Here is a 24250-nt window from a genome sequence, read left to right as displayed (position 1 = left end):
TTTCAAACCTGAATATGTTTTTGTGTGTGTGTATTTTGTGTGTGTGTGTGTGTGTGTGTGTATTTTCTAAAAGTAGAATTAAAATCTGCTTGTCCCCTGGGACTAATAATACATTATATGTTTATAAAAAATTAAAAAAAATAATAAATCTGCTTTCAAGAAGGGATGTAAATAAATAATTTGCAAAGAGTTTTCTTCCATATATCCCTATATATGGACAGCAAAATTGCTGTCCCTATGCTAAGGTGATCCTACATTGTTTTTCTAAAAAGTATCTATCAGCTAGGTGGTGGGTATTGGAGAGGGCACGGATTGCATGGAGCACTGGGTGTGGTGCAAAAACAATGAATACTGTTACACTGAAAATAAATTTAAAAAATTAAAAAATATATTTACTTACCTGGGGATGTTACTATGAGCTTAGTTCCTTGTGCAAATCTCTTGACCCAGACTGTTACCACATTAGTTAGAGGTTCTACAAAAACATCAGCCTTCTCCTGAGCTTCATGGCAGGACCAGCAGGAAGAAACCTTGTACTGGAAATTTGATCTTCAGAGTTTCCTGGGGAATCCTTGAATATAGGCTTCATAGCATCTGATATTTTATAAGTTTACCTGAGCTTAGTTGACCCAAGGGTTTGTTTTCCAAGAAGCCAATAATTACTGAAAAGGGCTGATAGAAAACAAAAACACTAAGAACAAAAATAAAAAAGAGAGAGAGAGAGAGAGAGAGAGAGATTGGGATTAACTGGTCAACCAACTACATATCTACATTACCAGGAAAGTGTTCAGTGAATTAAGAGGTTGATATCTAGGTGTATAATTGTGTGAAATTGCTCAGAGTGTGCATCAAAGGAAAAGCCTTTGTGTTCTCACCAGACCTACTCTGTTAGTAATTTGGGATTGTATTTCTAAAGAGGGAAATTCTTCAGTAACTTACACTGCAAATATACCAATAGAAATATATTTGAGAAATGTGAACAATGTTCTCCATTCTGTAATCAGCTACTTTAATAACAGCAAAATGATTTTTTACCACATGATCAAAATGAGAAGATAATTTGTGTAATGACATATTATCCCTGGAATGAAAGAATCAATTTGTAGAAATTTATCTTCTATGAAAAAATAGATACCATTTTAAACCCAAATTTGAAAACACAATCCATTTCTCTGAAATGTTAAAAGAAGCAGCCTCTTGGAAGCTATTCTGTGATCTTCAGAAATTCATGCATAGCCCTACTTTTGTGGTTAACTAGCTTTGGACAAGACATTTGCCACCCCTGCTTTCCCACATCCCATTTGCTGTGTGGGCATTGGGCTATGAATGTTCAAAGGGTGCTTCCTGTTCCCACAGTTTATGAACCTGTGATTAAGAGCAGGAAAGTGTCTGCTGTGGTTGCTCAAGTGAGAAAGGTGTTCAGAGTTAATAATAGAGAAGGTTTACTTACAAGTCCTTCTCACCCTCTGATATTGTGAGATTCCAGTAGGCACAATATCAGGGGGCTTTATGGGACATGAGGACCTTATTGACTATCAGGTAGAAGACTGTTGTTTTTCTTATCTGTGATTAAGCAGAATTTGGTTAGTCTTACAGGTAATATTGGTTGAGCTTATAGGATTATTTTCAGGGGCTCTTCTTTAATTGGTACCAGGGGACAATGACCTTCTCAAGGGAAACCCTAGACTGCTTGCAATGTATATGAAAAGTTCTGACTGGTGTTCGGGTAAAGGAGAGTTGATTCTGAGAGATTCTCATTTTGGTGTCTCCATTTGAAATACAAGGGAATAAGTCCAGAGGTACTGCACAAGTTGATAGTGGACATAAAAAAACAGTGAAAAGACAAGAAGGTGTATAGTCATCTACAAACCCAAGCCAAAGATATACATACATCCATACGTTTGGTGTTGCCAGTGACTAATTAGAATGGGCTCCAAGAGGGGGCATGAATCAGGACTGGGGAGGTAGTGGTGGAGGCAGCCCTTTTTCCTCAGAGGCAAGAATGGGGAAGGAAGGTTTGCTTTAGACCCAATGAAAGACCCTCTCAGTAAGATCTGTCTCAGTATCATTTTATTATGTTCTTGGTATAAATAACTATCAAATCCTGGAAGCCCTCACCAAAACACCCATGTTATAATAATTCAATGTATATTCCCCTTGGGAACAACAACCTTGCATTTTTCCTTTAGCTTTTACTTCAGACACACCTATCCTTGAGCTCTTTTTTATTCAGATTGAACATGTGGAGAGCTCTAACTTAGCGTGCAAATTGGAATAAAAGTCTTATTATATAATAACAAATGAGATACTAATCTCACAACCTTATTCAGAAGTAAGTATATTTTATAGATCAATAGTTATAGAAAGTTCACAAAGTTTGATGAATATTTAAAATTACTGTAGTTATTGCTTTAGATGCTATGACATTTCTATACTGTGAATAAAGAAAAATATTGGAGGAAAAATATTCTTTCATTTATTACCCTTGACTCTTTCCCTCTTCACAATTCTTAGCTTTTTAGAATTAGAGCAACACTTTACTGTTGTTTAGAGGGCAAAGTGAGATGTGATTTTTAAAGACTCCCTGAGATCCTGTGTTCGCTGAGTTGGCTCATGAAGTAGCTCAGTTATAATGGGAAAGGACACTGTGATGTGTTGATCCTGTACTAGAACTGTCTGTATGCAACCTTCTTTAGTTCCCAGCAATCCAGCAGGTTAATACCAAAAACTGGGAACACAGTATAACAAAGATTTAGTACCTTTCCTCAATCAATGCTGCTGGTTAAGTGGCTGAGCAGGAATTTGAAATCAAGATCTGTAACACTCAGAAGTCTTGTATCTTCCATCTTTCATTCCTTTGTTCATTTGTTAGTTCATTCAAACTCAGCACACCATTTTGCACATTGATTTGTCTTCCTTCCACAGAAACTTCTCATAGATGCAGAAGTATAAAAATCAAGACACTAGCAGAAGCTAGTGTAGCTCCCACAGAGGTAAGGATAGTTGATAAAGTGACCTGACTGAAAGAAACATCACAGGTTCGGTCCTTGGGCTCCTAGCTCAGACCTTGCTGAGAACACAGATTCAGGAGAAAATTCCTGTATAGACATTAGTCAGGTCTCTCTGGGAGGTAGAAAGGAGCATGTATATGATGGCAAGGGTGTGGAGTTGTGGAGGGCTTTTGTCCAGTGGCAGCAGAGCATTTCCACACTTCACTGGAGTGTATTTGAGCAGGTGTAGTATTCCAGCCCAGCGTTTGCCTCACTAACTTGGTGTATCCTGAGGCTTGCTGGTAAACCCTCTTTCTTTTCCTGGCTTCGTAGCTGTCCTCATTAATACCTTGTTCCTAGACCACATTTTCATTTAAGGAAATGCACAGAATTCATTTAGAGGCTGGTCTGGCTTCTGTCAGTACTAGTATATATTTACATCCTTCCTTTGGTGTTCTAAAAATTCTGTTTCTTTGTTGTCAGTAATGGATGGCATGAACTGTGTTATTAGAATGTCTGCATTTGCATCTGAGAGAGAAAAAAGCAACAATTCATGAAATTTTGACATTTGCAAAATAATGCACATTTGTTCTCTATTAGTGAAAAGCTTAGGGTCTGATATTTAAATTTTCCTTCCTGAAGAATTCAAGCTCATGGTGAAATTTGTCAGCTTAGTTTAAATGACCATATGAGCTTTCTTCTTCCCGTAATGGCTGGCTTGATTGTCCATGCTTTCTATCTCCTTTCTTCACTGAGTGAAATCTCCCATAGGTAGAGCCACTTACAGATCCACAGGGAGGTCACCAGGATGACTTGCAGTGGGAATAGCATCCTGCCAGCTCTTGTCAGGAGAGGTGGTTGATTACTCAGCTGATCACAAAGCAAATCTGAGAGCTGGTTTACCAAGAGGAAGTGGCGCTCTGAACACACAGCTAAGACCCATAGACAGTAGAGAAAGGGAGCCACAGTATTTACACCAAATCATCCTGCAGAATAGGTCTACTAACTCCCTTTATCAGCAGATTTCTCTCATCACTGTGTGACTGTTACCATTCAATGATATTAATGTAAAGAAGCCATTTTATTGTTAATGGACTGTAGTCCCTCATTGGTTGAAATCAGTGGGAGAGAGAGAGAGAGATGGAGGAAGTTCTTACAGTTCTTTGCTTTTATGAGTTATGCTTATCAACTCCCTCTTTTCCTTTTTTCTCTCTCTCTAGTCCTTCCAATGCAGTTGAGATAATTTCTATTGGTCTGTACTCATGGAGACTAATAATTCTTTCCTTGCATCTCTTAAAGCTACTGGTGATCCTTTTTGGCATTCTTCATTTCCTTTATTGTGTTTTTATTTCTTGCCTTTAATTTGGTTCTTTCCATCTCTCTACTGAAATTATCTGTCTAATCTTGAGTATTGTTTACACTTTCCATTAGATTAGAGCCTTTAATATATTAATCATAGTTATTTTGAATTCCCTGATAGTTCAACATCTGTGTCATGTCTCAATCTGGTTGTGGTAATGGCTTTGAGTCCTCAGAGTATATTTTTCCTGACTTACTGTATGTCTACGAAATTTTTGTTTGGAAGCTGGACATGCTGTGTGGTATAGTAGATACTGAAATAAATATATTTTGTGTTTGAAAGTGAACACACCTTTCCTGTTAGGCCTTTACTTTGGGGGTTTATGTTAATGAATCAGGAGTTAGACTGGAGTTGAAGTTTGTTGTTGTTAAGTTATCAGGGTTGAATTTTGTTTTGTTAGTGTTCAGACACTTAAAAATTCCCTAGTTCTTCTTTGTCTTTTCTCCTCATTTGTCTTTTTTTTTAATTTATTTTTTATTTTCAGTATAACAGTATTCATTATTTTGCACCACGTCCAGTGCTTCATGCAATCTGTGCCCTCTATAATACCCACCACCTGGTACCCCCAACCTCTCACCCCCCGCCCCTGCAAAACCCTCAGATTGTTTTTCAGAGTCCATAGTCTCTCATGGTTGACCTCCCCTTCCAATTTCCCCCAACTCCCTTCTCCTCTCTATCTCCCCATGTCCTCCATGCTATTTGTTAAGCTCCACAAATAAGTGAAACCATGTGATAATTGACTTTCTCTGCTTGACTTATTTCACTCAGCATAATCTCTTCCAGTCCCGTCCATGTTGCTACAAAAGCTGGGTATCTACTGTTTGTTTTGCTCACCAGAAAGAGTCCATCTTTTGAAGCTCTTTGAGCTCTATTCCACTGTGACTTTTACTAAAGGTTTGCTGGCCTGTGGGCGAAAAGTCAGGGAGGGAGACATTCTTGATATTTTCATTAAGTCTCAATTTTAAGCAGATGCAGTGAAAATGGGTTTTAAGGATGTGATCTTCACAACTATTCCTTCCAGATTTCCAGAAGTAGAAAATTTTAAATCCGTATTTCACTCCCTCAGCAACAATAAGTACTCACCTACTTCAGGTTGTACTTTGATGCCCATCCTTCTGTAAATGAAAAGTTGCTACTTTTGGATGTGGAGGAGATGTTTCTGGTGAACATTTTTGTGATCTCCTCCTTTGCCTTCCCTCAACAGCAGGGGGATTCCACCAGCACCTTCCCCTGCAGATGAAGTCACTTGTTTCTTACAGTGGTGATAGCATAGCTTAGGTCTGGGTGGATTTAGCTCTAGTTGTTGTTCCCCTCCTACAGCATCAAGGGGGAAGTATTTTTCTGGAATGTCCCTGATCTTCCCTCCAAGAATTTTATGGAGTTCCTGGAGAAGACACTTAAAAGGTGATAGGAAATACTTTATACATGGTCCCTCAGGGTTCACACTCTTCCACTAGTCAATACTCAGCTCTTTATATTTCTTTAGAAATTTCCACTTTAATCTTGTGACCAGGTGAATGTGTTTGACAACATCTATCCAAGAAGAACAAATGCTCACTTCCTGTTTCTAGCTGCAAAAGCCTGTCTCCAATTTTTATTTAAGTACAATCTCAGTTCTCCAATGGATACACAGAATGACATTTCAGCTCCTCCTACTTTTTTGGATGCTATTTTAAGATGAGAGCTGAGCTATTTCCATCTCTCAACACCTTGGAACACATGTGGGTCCTTTTTCCTAAATTTTGTTTGTTTTCCTTTATTTTTTAAAAGATTTTACTGATTTATTTGAGAGGAAGAGTGAGGGAATGAGAGAGAGGGAGAGAGAGAACAGGTGGTGGTGGTGTTGGGGTAGTGCTGGAAGGAAGAGGCAGAGAGACAAGGAAACTCCCCACAGAGCAGGGTGCTCAAGCCTGGGACTTGAGAGTCAGGGACTCAAGCCTACTCAATCCCAGGCCCTGAGATCATGACCTGAGCTAAAAGCAGACACCTAACCAAGTGAGCCACCCAGGTGCCCCTGTTTGTTTTTCTTCAGTGTAAATTGTTGTTAAATTTCAGTTGAGTTCTGCCCAAATTCCCATTATATCTCTTTATAGTTTTTTAACTGTAATTTGTTAATACGCAGCTTTGAAACTTATCTCTGTATGGTGGATCTCAGTATTTTCTCTGATAAGCATTTGGGTTATTCTTTTTTTTAAATCTGTAGGTTTTTTAGTTTATTTGTCTTTATTTGATTTATATGATTCACTGTTTATTTTCCATCAATTTTCAGTCATGAGAAGAACAGAAATGTTAATTTTGAGGAAGTGCAAGTTGTCAAACATTTCTTTTATGATTCTTACTTTTTGTGTTCTATATGAGAAACGTTTGGCTAACCCAAGGTCACAAATTTTGTTTCAATTTTTTAAAATTTATTTTCAACATAACAGTATTCATTGTTTTCGTACCACACAGTACTCCATGCAATCTGTGCCCTCTCTCTCTCTCTCTTTTTTTTTAGGTTCTTTTTTTTTTAATTTATTTTTAATTTTCAGCATAACAGTATTAATTGTTTTTGCACCACACCCAGTGCTCCATGCAATCTGTGCCCTCTATAATACCCACAACCTGGTACCCCCAACCTCCCACCCCCACCCCTTCAAAACCCTCAGATTGTTTTTCAGAGTCCATAGTCTCTCATAGTTCATGTCCCCTTCCAATTTCCCCCAACTCCCTTCTCCTCTCTAACTCCCCATGTCCACCATGCTATTTATTATGCTCCACAAATAAGTGAAACCATATGATAATTGACTCTCTCTGCTTGACTTATTTCACTCAGCATAATCTCCTCCAGTCCCATCCATGTTGATACAAAAGTTGGGTATTCATCCTTTCTGATGGAGGCATAATAATACATAGTGTATATGGACCACATCTTCCTTATCCATTCGTCCGTTGAAGGGCATCTTGGTTCTTTCCACAGTTCGGCGACCGTGGCCATTGCTACTATAAACATTGGGGTACAGATGGCCCTTCTTTTCACTACATCTGTATCTTTGGGGTAAATACCCAGGAGTGCAATGGCAGGGTCATAGGGAAGTTCTATTTCTAATTTCTTGAGGAATCTCCACACTGTTCTCCAAAGTGGCTGCACCAACTTGCATTCCCACCAACAGTGGAAGAGGGTTCGCCTTTCTCCATATCCTCTCCAACACATGTTGTTTCCTCTCTTGCTAATTTTGGCCATTCTAACTGGTGTACCTTTCTAATACCCACCACCTGGTACCCCAACCTCCCACCCCACCCCCTTGCCACTTCAAACCCATCAGAATGTTTTTCAGAGTCTATAGTCTGTCATGATTCACCTCCCCTTCCAATTTACCCCAACTCCCTTCTCCTAATTCCCCATAAACACCATGCTATTTGTTATGCTCTACAAATAAGTGAAACCATAGGATAATTGATTTTCTCTGCTTGACTTATTTCACTCAGCATAATCTCCTCCAATCCCATCCATGATGCTACAAAAGTTGGGTATTCGTCCTTTCTGATGGAGGCATAATACTCCATAGTGTATATGGACCACATCTTCCTTATCCATTCGTCCATTGAAGGGCATCTTGGTTCTTTTCAGTTTGGCGACCATGGCCATTACTGCTGTAAACATTGGGGTACAGATGGCCCTTCTTTTCACGACATTTATATCTTTGGGGTAAATACCCAGGAGTGCAATTGCAGGAAAATAGGGAAGTTCTATTTTTAATTTCTTGAGGAATCTCCACACTCTTCTCCAAAGTGGCTGCACCACTTGCATTCCCACCAACAGTGTAAGAGGGTTCCCCTTTCTCCACATCCCCTCCAACACATGTTGTTTCCTGTCTTGTTAATTTTGGCCATTCTAACTGGTGTAAGGTGATATCTCAATGTGACTTTAATTTGAATCTCCCTGATGGCTAGTGTTGATGAACATTTTTTCATGGGTCTGAAAGCCATTTGTATGTCTTCATTGGAGAAGTGTCTGTTCATATCTTCTGCCCATTTTTTGATATGATTGTCTGTTTTGAGTGTTGAGTATGAGTTCTTTATAGATCATGGATAACAACCTTTTGTCTGTACTGTCATTTGCAAATATCTTCTCCCATTCCGTGGGTTTCCTCTTTGTTTTTTGACTCTTTCCTTTGCTGTGCAGAAGCTTTTGATTTTGAAGAAGTCCCAAAAGTTCATTTTAACTTTTGTTTCCTTTGTTTTTGGAGACATATCTTGAAAGAAGTTGCTGTGGCTGATATCGAAGAGATTACTGCCTATGTTCTCCTCTAGGATTCTGATGGATTCCTGTCTCATGTTGAGGTCTTTTATCCATTTTGAGTTTATCTTTGTGTATGGTGTAAGAGAATGGTCGAGTTTCATTCTTGTACTTATAGCTGTCCAGTTTTCCCAGCACCATTTATTGAAGAGACTGTCTTTTTTCCACTGTATATTTTTCCTGTTTTGTCAAAGATTATTTGACCATAGAGTTGAGGGTCCATATCTGGGCTGTCTACTCTGTTCCACTGGTCTATGTGTCTGTTTTTATGCCAGGACCATGTTGTCTTGGTGATCACAGCTTTATAATAAAGCTTGAAATCAGGTAGCGTGATGCCCCAGTTTTATTTTTGTTTCTCAACATTTCCTTAGCGATTTGGGGCCTCTTCTGATTCCATACAAATTTTAGAATTATTTGCTCCAGCTCTTTGAAGAATACCGGTGGAATTTTGATGGGAATGGCATTAAAAGTATATATTGCTCTAGGCAATATAGACATTTTAACAATGTTTATTCTTCCGATCCAAGAGCATGGAATGGTCTTCCATCTTTTTGTGTCTTCTCTTCTTCAATTTCTTTCATGAGTGTTCTGTAGTTCCTCAAGTACAGATCCTTTACCTCTTTGGTTAGGTTTATTCCCAGGTATCTTATGGTTCTTGGTGCTATAGTAAATGGAATAGATTATCTAATTTCCCTTTCTGTATTTTCATTGTTAGTGTATAAGAAAGCCACTGATTTCTGTACATTGACTTTGTATCCTGCCACGTTACTGAATTGCTGTATGAGTTTCAGTAGTTTGGGGGTGGAGTCTTTTGGGTTTTCCATATAAAGAATCACGTCATCTGCGAAGAGAGAGAGAGTTTGCCTTCTTCATTACCAATTTGGATACCTTTAATTTCTCTTTGTTGTCTGATTGCTGTTGCTAGGTCTTCTAATACTATGTTGAACAAGAGTGGTGAGAGTGAGCATCCTTGTCGTGTTCCTGATCTCAATGGGAAGGCTGTAAGCTTTTTCCCATTGAGGATGATATTTGCTGTGAGTCTTTCATAGATAGATTTGACGAGGATCAGGAATGTTCCCTCTATCCCTATACTTTGAAGCGTTTTAATCAGGAATGGATGCTGGATTTTGTCAAATGCTTTTTCTGCATCAATTGAGAGGACCATGTGGTTCTTCTCTCTTTTCTTATTAATTTGTTCTATCACACTGATTGATTTGCAAATGTTGAACCATCCTTGTAGCCCAGGGATGAATCCCACCTGGTCATGGTGGATAATCTTTTTAATGTGCTGTTGGATCCTGTTGAGAATCTTAGCATCCATATTCATCAGTGATATTGGTCTGAAATTCTCCTTTTTGGTAGGGTTTTGCCTGGTTTGGGGATCAGGGTAATGCTGGCTTCACAGAAAGAGTCTGGAAGTTTTCCTTCTGCTTCAATTTTTTGAAACAGCTTCAGGAGAATAGGTGTTATTTCTTCTTTGAAAATTTGGTAGAATTCCCCAGGGAATCCGTCAGGTCCTGGGCTCTTGTTTTTTGGGAGGTTTTTGATCACTGCTTCAATCTCGTTACTAGATATTGGTCTATTCAGGTTGTCAATTTCTTCCTGGTTCAATTTTGGGAGTTTATAGTTTTCCAGGAATGCATCCATTTCATCTAGGTTGCTAAGCTTATTGGCATATAACTGTTGATAATAACTTCTGATGATTGTTTCTACTTCCTTGGTGTTAGTTATGATCTCTCCCTTTTCATTCATTATTTTATGAATTTGGGCTTTCTCTCTTTTCTTTTGGATTAGTTTGGCCAATGGTTTATCAATCTTATTGATTCTTTCAAAAAATCAGCTTCTAGTTTCATTGATACGTTCTACTGTATCTCTGGTTTCTACCTCATTGATCTCCGCTCTAATCTTGAGGATTTCCCTTCTTATGTGTGGAGTTGGTTTTATATGTTGTTGATTCTCCAGTTCTTTAAGGTGTAGGGACAGCTGGTGTATTCTGGATTTTTCAATTTTTTTGAGGGAGGCTTGAATGGCTATGTTTTTCCCCCTTAGGACCGCCTTTGCTGTATTCCATAGGTTTTGGACCAAAGTGTCTTCATTCTCATTGGTTTCCATGAATTGTTTCAGTTCTTCTTTGATCTCCTGGTTGATCCAAGCATTCTTAAGCAAGGTGGTCTTTAGTTTCCAGGTGTTTGAGTTCCTTCTGAACTTTTCCTTGTGATTGAGCTCCAGTTTCAAAGCATTGTGATCTGAGAATATTCAGGGAATAATCTCAGTTTTTTGGTATGGGTTGAGTCCTGATTTGTGACCTAGTATGTGGTCTATTCTGGAGAAGGTTCTGTGTGCACTTGAGAAGAATGAGTATTCTGTTGTTTTAGGTTGGAATGTTCTGTATATATCTATGAGGTCCATCTGGTCCAATGTGTCATTCAATGCTCTTGTTTCTTTATTGATTTCCTGCTTCGATGATCTGTCTATTTCTGAGAGAGGCTTGTTAAGATCTCCTACTATTAGTGTATTCATATCAATATGACTCTCTATCTTGATTAACAGTTTTCTTATGTAATTGGCTGCTCCCATATTGGGGGCATACATATTTACAATTGTTAGATCATCTTGGTGGATAGTCCCTTTAAGGATTATGTAGTGACCTTCTGTATCTCTGACTACAGTCTTTAGTTTGAAGTCTAATTTATCTGATATGAGAATCGCTACCTTGGCCTTCTTTTGAGGCCCACTGGCATTAAAGATGCTTCTCCATCCCTTCACTTTCAGTCTGGGTGTATCTTTAGGCTCAAAATGGGTCTCTTGTAGACAACATGTGGATGGGTCCTGTCGTTTTATCCAATCTGCAACGCTGTGCCGTTTTATGGGTCCATTTAGGCCATTCAAATGGAGAGTGATTATTGATAGATACGTTTTTATTGACACCGAGTTACCTTTGAAGTCTTTCTTTCTGTAGACTGTCTCTATATTTCTGTTCAATGCTATTCTTGGGATTTTCCCTCTTTTATAGAACCCCCCTTAATATTTCCTGCAGTGTCAGCTTGGTGGTTGCATAGTCTTTTAAGCCTTGCCGGTCTTGAAAACTCCTTATCTCTCCATCCATTTTGAATGTCAGTCTTGCTGGATAAAGTATTCTTGGCTGCATGTTCTTCTCATTTAGTGTCCTGAATATATCTTGCCAGCCTCTTCTGGCTTGCCAGGTCTCTGTGGACAGGTCTGACGTTATTCTGATGGGTTTCCCTCTGTAAGTAAGGAGCCTCTTTGCCCTGGCGGTTTTCAAGAGATTATACCTACAATTATAATTCCTCAATTTGACTATCAGGTGTCGTGATGTTTTTTTGGAATATATAATCTTGGGTGGAGACCGTTCAGCCTCTAGTACATGAACGCTGGTTCCATTCGCGAGATTGGGAAAATTTTCATGAAGGACTTGTTCCACCATATCTTCTAGACTTCTTTCTTTCTCCTCCCCTTCAGGGATTCCAATAATTCTGACGTTGGAATGCTTCATGGCATCATTTATTTCCCTGATTCTGTTTTCGTGGTTTCTAAGCTGTTTGTTCCAGGCTTCCTCCTGATCCTTTCTCTCTATCTGTTTGTCTTCCAGATCACTAATTCTATCTTCTGTCTCAGTTACCCCAGCTTTGAGAGAGTTTAGATTAGATTGGAACTCATTGAGAGCATTGTGAACCTCAGCCCTGGTAGCTTTAAGCTCTGCCCTAACATTGTGAACATCCTGTCTGGTCGCTCTCAGTTCGGCCCTAATCAATTCCATTTGGTCATCCATGGCTTTCTCCAACCTAGCTATTGCCTGGATAATTGTTAGCCTGAATTCTCTTTCCGACATATTGTCTATGTTGATAGCCATTAGCTCTGTTGCAGAAGGTCCATCCTCTGTATTTTTCTTCTGTTGGGCCTTCCTCCTCCTAGTCATTTTGGTGAGAGATGACTGAACAGATGTAGCTGGATGTATCAACTGTGGTGCAGTCAAGGTGCACCCTGGAACACTTCTGAGCAATCAGGATTCCCCACCCAAATGAGAGACAAAAGAAAAGAAAAAGAAAAAAAAGAGAAAGGAAGAAAAAAAAAAAGAGAGAGAGAGAGACAGGAAAGAAAGGGAAGATGAAAAAAAGGTTCAGCCCAGATGGTTCCCAAGGTAAGATTTATGAAGTAGACAAACAAAAAGAGATAAAAAGACTGATACAAGTATATGACAAGAGAAAAAAAATATATATATATATTCAAATTAAGAAAGAACCTCATCAAAAAGAACCCCAAGTGTATAATTTATATGTTATCAGGACAAACACAAAAACACAGAAACACTGGTGGAAGAAGATGGGAGAGTTCTTATAAATTCTCAGTGTGGGTGAGAAAGGTTGTTTTGATTCTTCCTGGATGTATCTTGTTATCTTTGCTAAAGAACTCAACTTTCCTAAGATAAAGGGGATTAAAAATTGGTTTACCTATAGGGGTAGTATTGGTTGGGGAAAGGGGATTACTTTGAAGTTTAACTCTATATAAATATTAGAGGATAAAAATAAAAAGGAATAAACTAGACTAAACTAAACTAAAATTTAAAAAAAAGGAATTCAAAAAATAAAAATGCAAAAGAAAAACATAGGTGTATGCATCAAAAAGTTCAGGTTAGAAAGGTATTATTTAATTTGATGTACTGTACAGCTCGCTGTGATGGTAAATAGGTTAAAAAAATTACCTATGTGTAAAAAAAAAAAAAAAAAAAAGAAAAGAAAAGAACTGGAATAGTGGGAACGAGTGAACAATACAAGTTTTCCTATGAAGTAGTGGTTGTTCTCTTGTAGTCCTTTTCTCTCTCTCTCTCTCTCTCTCTCTTTTTTTTTCTTTCTTTGTTTGTTTTCTGGGGGAGGGGCCTGTCACGTTGGTTGTCAGTCAATGATGTTTCCTGAGTTAAGTCCTCCCGCCCCCCTCAAGGGGGTGGGCTCTGAGGAAAATGTTTTTTTTCAGGCTTTTGTTCTCTGGCGGTTTTTGTTTGTTCACTTTTTTTTTTCTCTCACCTTGACCACCTTTGATGGCTTTTGTAGTTTTAGAGGAAAGCAAACTGCTCCCTGATCTCCCTCTCAGAGAGAAGCCTCATTCTGGGTGCAGAGTCTAAATAAGTTCCCCCTTGGCTGCTGGCAGAGCAGGTTCCAAGTTGCAGACCCTGGGGGGCAGGATCTTTTGCTTCTACCCAAAGCCAAGGCAGTGGCAGCTGTCTGGGAGCTCCCGACCGCCAGAGAGGTTCCAAGCAGTGATCTCACACTGCGATTTTGCCGTGGCCCGGGGTGGGAGTGCCCGGCTTGCGCGCACCTCTTTGAGAAGCGGCTGTGGGTCGCGCGCTCCTCTTGGGCACTGAGAACGGGGCGCAGGTCCGTAGCACCAGGCTGGGCTTTTGCGCACCTCTTTTCAACCTGTCTCCAAGTTAATGCTGATCCCCAGATGCAGGGCACTCTCGCTCGTATTGGGGTATTACTTTCCAACTGGTCGCCTCTGGTGGCTCCCTCCCCCTTTTGTTTATCTTCCGTTATCAGTCCACCGTTCCCACTCCGCTTTACCTGCCCACTGGCGTCTTCTGCCCCTGTAGAGATCTAGATGCGCATAATTCTGATCTCAGGCTGATTTCATGGGTGATTGGAGTTCTTTGGTAGGTAATCAGCTCACTTTGGCGTACCGGCTGCAAAGGCGCCTCCTCCTACTCCCCCGCCATCTTGCCCCACCCCCCGTCTCTCTCTTTTCATTTATAATTTTATGAATTTGGGCTTTCTCTCTTTTCTTTTGGATTAGTGTGCTCAATGGCTTATTGATCTTATTGATTCTTTCAAAAAAAGCAGCTTCTAGTTTCATTGATACATTCTGTATCTCTGGTTTCTACTTCATTGATCTCAGCTCTAATCTTGAGGATTTCCCTTCTTATGTGTGGAGTTGGTTTGATTTGTTGTTGATTTTCCAGTTCTTTCAGGTGTAGAGATAGCTGGTGTGTTCTGGATTTTTCAATTTTTTTGAGGGAAGCTTGAATGGCTATGTATTTCCCCCTTAGGAACACCTTTGCTGTATCCCATAGGTTTTGGACTAAAGTGTCTTCATTCTCATTGGTTTCCATGAATTGTTTCAGTTCTTCTTTGATCTCCTGGTTGATCCAACCATTCTTAACCAAGGCAGTCTTTAGCTTCCAGGTGTTTGAAACAAGTTCCTTCTGAACTTTTCCTTGTGATTGAGCTCCAGTTTCAAAGCATTGTGATCTGAGAATATTCAGGGAATAATCTCAGTTTTTTGGTATGGGTTGAGTCCTGATTTGTGACCAAATATGTGTTCAATTCTTGAGAAGGTTCCATGTGCACTTGAGAAGAATAAGTATTCTGTTGTTTTAGGTTGGAATGTTCTGTATATATCTATGAGGTCCATCTGGTCCAATGTGTCATTCAATGCTCTTGTTTCTTTATTGATTTCCTGCTTCGATGATCTGTCTATTTCTGAGAGAGGCTTGTTAAGATCTCCTACTATTAGTGTATTCATATCAATATGACTCTCTATCTTGATTAACAGTTTTCTTATGTAATTGGCTGCTCCCATATTGGGGGCATACATATTTACAATTGTTAGATCATCTTGGTGGATAGTCCCTTTAAGGATTATGTAGTGTCCTTCTGTATCTCTGACTACAGTCTTTAGTTTAAAATCTAATTTATCTGATATGAGAATCACTACCCCCAGCCTTCTTTTGAGGCCCATTGTCATGAAAGATGCTTCTCCATCCCTTCACTTTCAGTCTGAGTGTATCTTTAGGCTCAAAATGGGTCTCTTGTAGACAACATATGGATGGTTCCTGTCATTTTATCCAATCTGCAACCCTGTGCCATTTTATGGGTGCATTTAGGCCATTCACATTGAGAGTGATTATTGATAGATACGTTTTTATTGACATCGTGTTACCTTTGAAGACTTTCTTTCTGTATATTGTCTCTATATTTCTGTTCAATGCTATTCTTAGGATTTTACAGAACCCCCCTTAATATTTCCTGCAGTGTCGGCTTGGTGGTTGCATAGTCTTTTAAGCCTTGCCGGTCCTGGAAACTCTTTATCTCTCCCTCCATTTTGAATGTCAGTCTTGCTGGATAATGTATTCTTGGCTGCATGTTCTTCTCATTTAGTGCCCTGAATATATCTTACCAGCCCTTTCTGTCTTGCCAGGTCTCTGTGGACAGGTCTGACGTTATTCTGATGGACTTTCCTCTGTACGTGAGGACCCTCTTTGTCCTAGCAGTTTTCAATAGATTGTATCTATGATTATGATTTCTCAATTTTACTATCAGATGCCTTGATGTTTTTTTAGGAATCTATAATCTTGGGGGGGGAGACCGTTCTGCCTCTGGTACATGAACGCTAGTTCCATTCGTGAGATTGGAAAATTTTCATAGACAACTTGTTCCACTATAACTTCTAGACTTCTTTCTTTCTCCTCCCCTTCAGGGATTCCAATAATTCTGACGTTGGACCATTTCATGACATCATTTATTTCCCTGATTGTGTTTTCGTGGTTTCTAAGCTGTTTGTTCCAGACTTCCTCTTGATCCTTTCTCTCTGTTTGTCCTCCAGATCACTAATTCTATCTTCTGTCTCAGTTACCCTAGCTTTGAGAGAATTTAGATTAGATTGGAACTCATTGAGAGCATTGTGAACCTCAGCCCTGGTAGCTTTTAGCTCCGCCCTAACATTGTGAACATCCTGTCTGGTCGCTTTCAGCTCAGCCCTAATCAATTCCATTTGGTCATCCATGGCTTCCTCAACCTATTGCCTGGATAATTGTTAGCCTGAATTCTCTTTCCGACATATTGTCTATGTTGGTAGCCATTAGCTCTGTTGCAGAAGGTCCATCCTCTGCATTTTTCTTCTGTTGGGCTTTCTTCCTCCTAGTCATTTTGGTGAGAGATGACTGAACAGATGTAGCTGGATGTATCAACCGTGGTGCAGTCAGGGTGCACCCTGGAACACTTCTGAGCAATCAGGATTCCCCATCCAAATGAGAGAAAAAATAAAAGAAAAAGGAAAAGAGAGAGAGCGAGAGAGAGTGAGAGAGACAGGAAAGAAAGGGAAGATGAAAGCAAGGGTTCAGCCCAAATGGGCCCCAAGGTAAGATTTATGAGGTATAAAAAAATAAACAGACAAACAAAAAGACTGATAAAAGTATATAACAATAGGAAAAAAAAGTATATGTAAATAAAGGAAGAACCTCATCAAAAAGAACCCCAAGTGTAAGATTTATATACTATCAGGACAAACACAAAAACACAGAAACACTGGTGGAAGAAAAAGTTGGGAGAGTGGTTAAAAATTCTCAGTGTGGGCGAGGAAGCTTGTTTTGATCCTTCCTGGATGTATCTTGATATCTTTGTTAAAGGACTCAACTTTCCTAGGATAAAGGGGGATTAAAAATTGGTTTACCTATAGGGGTAGTATTGATTGGGGAAAGGGGATTACTTTGAAGTTTAACTCTATATGAATATTAGATGATAAAAATAAAAAGGAATAAACTAGACTAAACTAAACTGAAATTAAGAAAAAAATTCAAAAAATAGAAATGCAAAAGAAAAACACAGGTGTATGTATCAAAAAGTTCAGGTTAGAAGGTTATTATGGAATTTGATGTACTGGACAGCTCACTGTGATGGTAAATAGGTTAAAAATTATCTATATAAAAAAATGAGCCAGAATAGTGGGAACAAATTAATAATAAAAGTTGTCCTATGAAGTAGTGGTGGTTCTCTTGTAGTCTTTTTTTTTTTTTTTTTTTCTTTCCTGGTTGGTTTTCATGGGGAGGGGCCTGACACGTGGGTTTTCAGTCAATGATGTTCCCTGAGTTAAGTCCTCCAGTCCCCCTCAAGGTGGTGGGCTCTGAGATAAATTCAGGCTTTTGTTCTCTGGAGGTTTTTATGTTTGTTCACCTTTCCCCCCACCCCTCTCTTGCCTTGACCGCTTTTGATGGTTTTTGTAGGTTTAGAGGAAAGCAAACTATACCCTGACCTCCCTCTCAGAGAGAAGCCTCAATCTGTTCTTCTGTGGGTGTTGCAGAGCCCATATAAATTTCCCCTTGGCCTCTGGCAGAGCAGGTTCCAAGTCGCGGTCCCTGGGGATGCAGGATCTTCTGCTTGTACCCAAAACCATGGCAGTGGCGGCTGTCTGGGAGCTCCAGACCACCAGAGAGGTTCCAAGTAGCGATCATATACTGAGATTTTCCTGCTGGCCCGGGCTGGGAGTGCCTGGTCTTTCTGGGTCTAAGAGTGCCCGGCTTGCTCGCACCTCTTTCAGGGGAGGCTGTGGGTCACGGGTGCGTCTCAGGCTCTGAGAATGGGCTAAAAGCACCAGGCTGGGCCTTTGTGCACCTCTCTCAGGGGAGAGTTTGGGGCGTGGGTCTTAGGCTCTGAAACAATGGCGCGTATCAAAGAGCGCTGGCTGGGCCTTTGTACCTCTCTCAGGGGATGATCTGGGGCACGCATATCTCAGGCTCTGTATCAGGGCTAGCACATTCTGCCACCTGGGTGTGGCTCCCATCCCCTCACAGGAGCCAGAACCTACACATTCTCGGGCACGTTGGTGGCTCAGGGACCAAGACCTGGTTTCTCCACCACACTTTCTCTGGCTCAGCGCCAGGGGAGGCTGTCCTGGGACCGGGGACTTGAGCCCCTATCCCTAGTCACCCTGATTTCCACAATTTCTCCCCCGCAATCCTTTGCTCTTTTGGAGTGCTTTCAACCAGTTTCCAGGTCAATGCTGGTCCCCAGATGCAGGGCTCTCTCTCTTGTATTAGGGATATTACTTTCCAACCAGTCACCTCTGGTGGCTCCCTCCCCCTTTTGTTTATCTTCCAATATCAGCCTTACCCACTCCGCTTTACCTGCCCACTGGCGTCTTCTGCCCCTGTAGAGATCCAGATGCGCATAATTCTGATCTCAGGCTGGTTTCATGGGTGATTGGAGTTCTTTGGTAGGTAATCAGCTCACTTTAGGGTACAGGTTGAAAAGGCGCCTCCTCCTACTTCCCCGCCATCTTGTCCCCCTGGTCACAAATATTTTTGTGACATATTTTCACAATGTGTTCACAACAATATTTAGAAGTGTTATTGCTTTAGTGTTTACATTTTGTCTTAGAATCTGTTTTTAGTTTGTGTATGTGATATTTGATATGGATTGTGGTTTATAATTATTATTTTTTTACATAGATGAAAAGTTGTTTCATAACCAGTTGTAGAGAAGTCCATTTTTGTCCAATGAATTTCCCTGGCATCTTTATTAGAAATTAGTTAACCACATATGTGTTGCCTTATTTCTGGATTCTCTCCCTCTTATCTATGTATCTATGTTTTCACCAATATCCCACTGTCTTGACCACTGTAGGTTCATAGTAAGTGCTTAAATTATTTTCAAAACTATTTTGCAATGCACTATTATTCATCTGCCCATATAAATATTGCAATCAGTTTATTAATTTGTATGAGAAGTTCTCCTGGGATTTTAGTAGGGATTACATTGAATGTATTTATCAGTATTGAGTCTTCCAATCTGTGAACATGGTATATCTCTAGATTTATTTACTTCTTCTTCAACTTCTGTCAGTAAAGTTTTATTGATTTTAGCATACAAATCCTTCCCATTTTTGGTTAAATTTAACCTCTACATAGTATAGAGGTTCTCTTGATATTGTTAGTGTGACTATTGTAAATGATAATTTTTTTAAATTTTACCTTCCAATTGTGATTTGCCAGAAAAATGTATTACAATGGATTTTACATCTCACATTCTATTTAGCAGTGTATACTCTTCTACTAGGTGTATGTGCCATCATTTATCCAACTAAACTCACTATATTTGGATATTTATATCATTTCTAACATTTTGCAGTTACCCAATGAATACTTTTGTGCACATGTATATATATACATATATATATGTATATATATACATATATAGTGTTGAAACTGTACCTTCAGAGTAAATTTCTAAAAGTGTTTTTGCTAGGTTAAAGTTAAATGCATGTGAAATTCTGTTAGATATTTCCAAATTCCTCCATGAAAGGGTTGTATTTTGCATCCTTCCAGCAATGTGTCAGAGTGTCTCCCACAGCTTCCCCAACATAGTGTACTGCTTTTATTCAGTCTCATGAATGAGAAATGTATCTAAATGTAATTTTAATTGATATTTACCTTATTAAAGGTGAAGTTGAACATGAATATATTCAAGAATATTTTTATATTTCTCTTTGTGAATTGGATTTTCATGTCTTTTGCCATTTTCCTTCCATTTTTAAAATGTATTTTTATTTTGAGGATAGATGATCATCATGTGTTGTACAACTTGAAAGTATTTCCTCATGGATTGTTATTTGTCTTTTGATTTAACTTATGCTGCTTTTTGCCATGCAAGCTTTGTTTTCATTTTCAGAGTAAAATTTATCAAAATATTTTCTTATTGTATCTTGAATTTTAATTGTAGTTAAAACTCATTTCTTTACTTTTTTTTTTTTTGCATGGAAGGAGCTGCCAACATTTTTCAGTTCAGAGTCAGATAACAAATACTTTACTTAAGCTGTTTGGCCCTAAGGTCTCTCTTCTAATTCATCACCTCAGCCACTGTAGCACAAAAGCCATCACAGACAGTTAGGAAATGAATAGACATGGTTGTATTCCAGGAATGTCAGCAGCAGGTGTTATGTTAGAAAATCTGAGAGGAAAAGTTTTCTATTTTCACTTATTCTATTATTTAAAATTAAGAAGTAGAGAAAATAATAAGTTTTGGTCTTGGTTTTATATTTTGTAATATTATGATCAAATATGCCATAATAACCTTATAAGAAATTCAGTTCCTCAATATAATGAACATTAGGCCTGCTCCAAGCATGTGGAAGAACTTTATATGTATTCTTTAAGTTACTTCTCTCAGTGGTTCCTCCAGGTAAATATGTTTATGTTTTCCATTTCCAAATGAGGAAAATGAATCAAAGATATGGCAAGAAATTTATCCAGGGTGAGATAGTTAATATGGGGAGAGTGGATATGTAACAAAGGGTCATTAAGGAAACCCTGAAACAGAAGGAAAGATAAAATAAAAATAAATGTCACTCCATAGTATATCATTCTAGGGAGGTGATTGACAAATATCTTCTGTAGAGGGATAAATGATCAATAGTTTAAGGTTTGTGGGTCTCTGTTGCAAATATTGGGCTCTGCCATTGTAATGCAAGGGAAGCTTTCTACAATTTGTAAGCATATGGTCCAGGCTGTGTTTCAGTAAAACCTTATTTACTAAACGGGGTTTTCTGGACTTGGGCATAGTTCGTGGCCCTCTTATTCCATGGTAACCACGTTTGTCATTGTATTTAATCACAGTTTTCTAGTTATTCTTTTTTCTGGGGGTGTAAGCAGTAATACCATAGAATGGAAAATATAAATATATAACCATTTGAAATGTCATTTAGACAGTTTTATTTTATTATTTTTATATAGTTACATTTTAAATTATTATACAAACAATCTTTATTAAATGTAAAAACCCCAAAATATTGATGGCAGGGGTGCTGAAAATACTGACTCTACCTTTGGCCTTCCATCTTGATCAGATCCTCTCTTGAGGCTCCATGCTCTGGGTGCCTTTGGAAGTTAATATGCACGCCTTAGTAATGCCTGCCATGGTCCACATGAGGGGAGAATTGGTTTGACCTTCAGTAAAGTTGTAAATTTTACTTATAATTCTTCAAAAAAGCATGTTTTTAAGAGCTACATGGTATCCTCTCACTTCAAAGCCTCATAGATGAGGTACCCTGTGCCCTACTGCTCACACTGTAGTGTATCATGGTTGTTTTGTGTTGAAAAGTAAGAGTGGTTTCATCTCCTGAGATTCACTGTCATGTGGCCGTGTTAATCAAGGTCTGCACTGTTCTTTTTAGGCTTAAATGAAATAATCTGTATTTAGCACTGATACTGTGAGAAGTGTATCAGTGCTTCTTCTTCTTCTTCTTTTTTTTTTTTTTTTTTTTAAGATTTTACTTATTTCACAGAAAGAGACACAGTGAGAGAGGGAATACAAACAGGAGTGAAAGTGGGAGCAGCAGGCTTCCTCCTGAGCAGGGAGCCTCATGTGAGGCTCGATCCCAGGACCCTGGAATTATGACCTGAGCCAAAGGCAGATGCTTAATGATTGAGCCACCCAGGTGCTCCTTATTCCCTCTTTTCATTCACATATTTCATACACATTACAAGAAGAAGTGGTCTTCTTACCTTTGCTTCTGTAGACTTATTAGGTGAAAGGCAAGGTGATGTTGAAACCATTCATTCAGTTCTCCTCCTGGGATCCACCACAAATAGGAGTCATAATGGACAGGATGTAGGACATCAGATCATGTGTTTGCCTCTGAGAAGGCAATGACACTGCTGTGGTAGGACTTCATTCTGCTTCTTTTTTTTATTATTAATTAAATTTATTTATTTTCAGCATAACAGTATTCATTATTTTTGCACCACACCCAGTGCTCCATGCAATCTGTGCCCTCTATAATACCCACCACCTGGTACCCCAACCCCCCACCCCCCCACCACTTCATTCCCCTCAGATTGTTTTTCAGAGTCCATAGTCTCTCATGGTTCACCTCCCCTTCCAATTTCCCCCAAATCCCTTCTCCTCTCCAACTCCCCATGTCCTCCATGATATTTGTTATGCTCCACAAGTAAGTGAAACCATATGATAATTGACTCTCTCTGCTTGACTTATTTCACTCAGCATAATCTTTTCCAGTCCCATCCATGTTGCTACAAAAGTTGAATATTCATCCTTTCTGATGGAGGCATAATACTCCATAGTGTATATGGACCACATCTTCCTTATCCATTCGTCCGTTGAAGGGCAGAAAGATTCCCTTATTTTTTTTTTAATAAACATATATTTTTATCCCCAGGGGTACAGGTCTGTGAATCACCAGGTTTACACACTTCACAGCACTCACCAAAGCACATACCCTCCCCAATGTCCATAATCCCACCACCCTTCTCCCAATCACCCTCCCCCCAGGAACCCTCAGTTTGTTTTGTAAGATTAAGAGTCACTTATGGTCTGTCTCCCTCCCAATCCCATCTTCTTTCATTTATTCTTCTCATACCCACTTAAGCCCCCATGTTGCATCACCACTTCCTCATATCAGGGAGATCATATGATAGTTGTCTTTCTCTGTTTGACTTATTTCGCTAAGCATGATACGCTCTAGTTCCATCCATGTTGTTGCAAATGGCAAGATTTCATTTCTTTTGATGGCTTCATAGTATTCCATTGTGTATATATACCACATCTTCTTGATCCATTCATCTGTTGATGGACATCTAGGTTCTTTCCATAGTTTGGCTATTGTGGACATTGCTGCTATAAACATTCGGGTGCACGTGCCCCTTTGGATCACTATGTTTGTATCTTTAGGGTAAATACCCAGTAGTGCAATTGCTGGGTCATAGGGCAGTTCTATTTTCAACATTTTGAGGAACCTCCATGCTGTTTTCCAGAGTGGTTGCACCAGCTTGCATTCCCACCAACAGTGTAGGAGGGTCCCCCTTTCTCCGCATCCTTGCCAGCATCTGTCATTTCCTGACCTGTTGATTTTAGCCATTCTGACTGGTGTGAGGTGATATCTCTTCATTCTGCTTCTATAGCACATCTGTACTTGGTAGCACTGCCTCATTCTTAGAAAGAGAAAAAGAATGACTATGTTGTCATGATCTCGGGGACCAAGTATTAAATGCAGGCATGGTAATTATGTGATCAGATATCCGTGTTACCGTGTTACCAAAGGTACAAGGTTTGAGAAGTAAAGGTTTTTCCTCATCCTTGAAAGTGGATCCTAAAGATGCGGGAGTGGAATTATTATAAATTTTTTAGAAAAATATGGAACACTTCATGAATTCGCATGCCATCCTTGCACAGGGGCCATGCTAATCTTCTCGGTAGCATTCCAATTTTAGTGTATGTGCTGCTGAAGCAAGAAAGGGAGTGGAATTTTTACACTGCATGTTTCCCTATTTCTTACAAACTCACAACCATACAGTTACTAATCACAGAATTCAATTCTCAATAATGATTTTTTGTTTTATTGATTTGTGAGGGACAGTGCCTTTCTTTAGAGATGTATGCAGGGTGTATTATCTTTCTTTTTAACCATTTGGTCCTTAGATCCTTAGTTTTCTTTATAGAGCCCTGGAGAATGAAGTCAGAGGCATATCCACCATGCTGGGGACACCCAATGTGCTGGTTTTCTCCTAGAATTGATCCCTGAATGTGGAGTGAGGTTCTGCTTCTACCTCTAGAATACAGGGTTTAAACCATGGTCTCTCCTATACCAACAAATACCTGATTGTTTAGTTCAGGAATTAATGGTCAGATACCTTCAGGATGGCCTCAGATTACCTGATTGTTTAGTTCAGGAATTAATGGTCAGATACCTTCAGGATGGCCTCAGATACAAATAGAAGGCAATATTTACATTCAAAAGATCATTGAACCTCTGAATAACTGTAATAAATGAATAAAATCAGAAAGTAGTAATAATAGGAAATATTTATGTAAAATGTATACT

The 24250-nt window shown here is 39.2% G+C and overlaps 1 non-coding gene and 1 gene segment (V, D, J or C); both read right to left on the bottom strand.

The window, feature by feature from the left end:
• LOC131829222 (T-cell receptor gamma chain C region C10.5-like) overlaps nucleotides 1-24250 on the bottom strand; it is a 44350-nt gene that overhangs the window by 19237 nt on the left and 863 nt on the right. Inside the window, 2 exon segments of the C gene segment in view lie at nucleotides 401-451; nucleotides 15887-15901. Of these exon segments, the coding sequence occupies nucleotides 401-451; nucleotides 15887-15901 (66 nt within the window).
• LOC131830918 (U6 spliceosomal RNA) lies at nucleotides 23557-23659 on the bottom strand. The gene has a single exon (XR_009353451.1). It is a non-coding gene; the product is annotated as a U6 spliceosomal RNA (small nuclear RNA).

Source organism: Mustela lutreola, chromosome 4 (assembly GCF_030435805.1).
Source record: "Mustela lutreola isolate mMusLut2 chromosome 4, mMusLut2.pri, whole genome shotgun sequence".
Classification (NCBI taxonomy): Eukaryota; Metazoa; Chordata; class Mammalia; order Carnivora; family Mustelidae; genus Mustela; species Mustela lutreola.
This window is presented reverse-complemented; position numbering and strand designations above follow the sequence as displayed.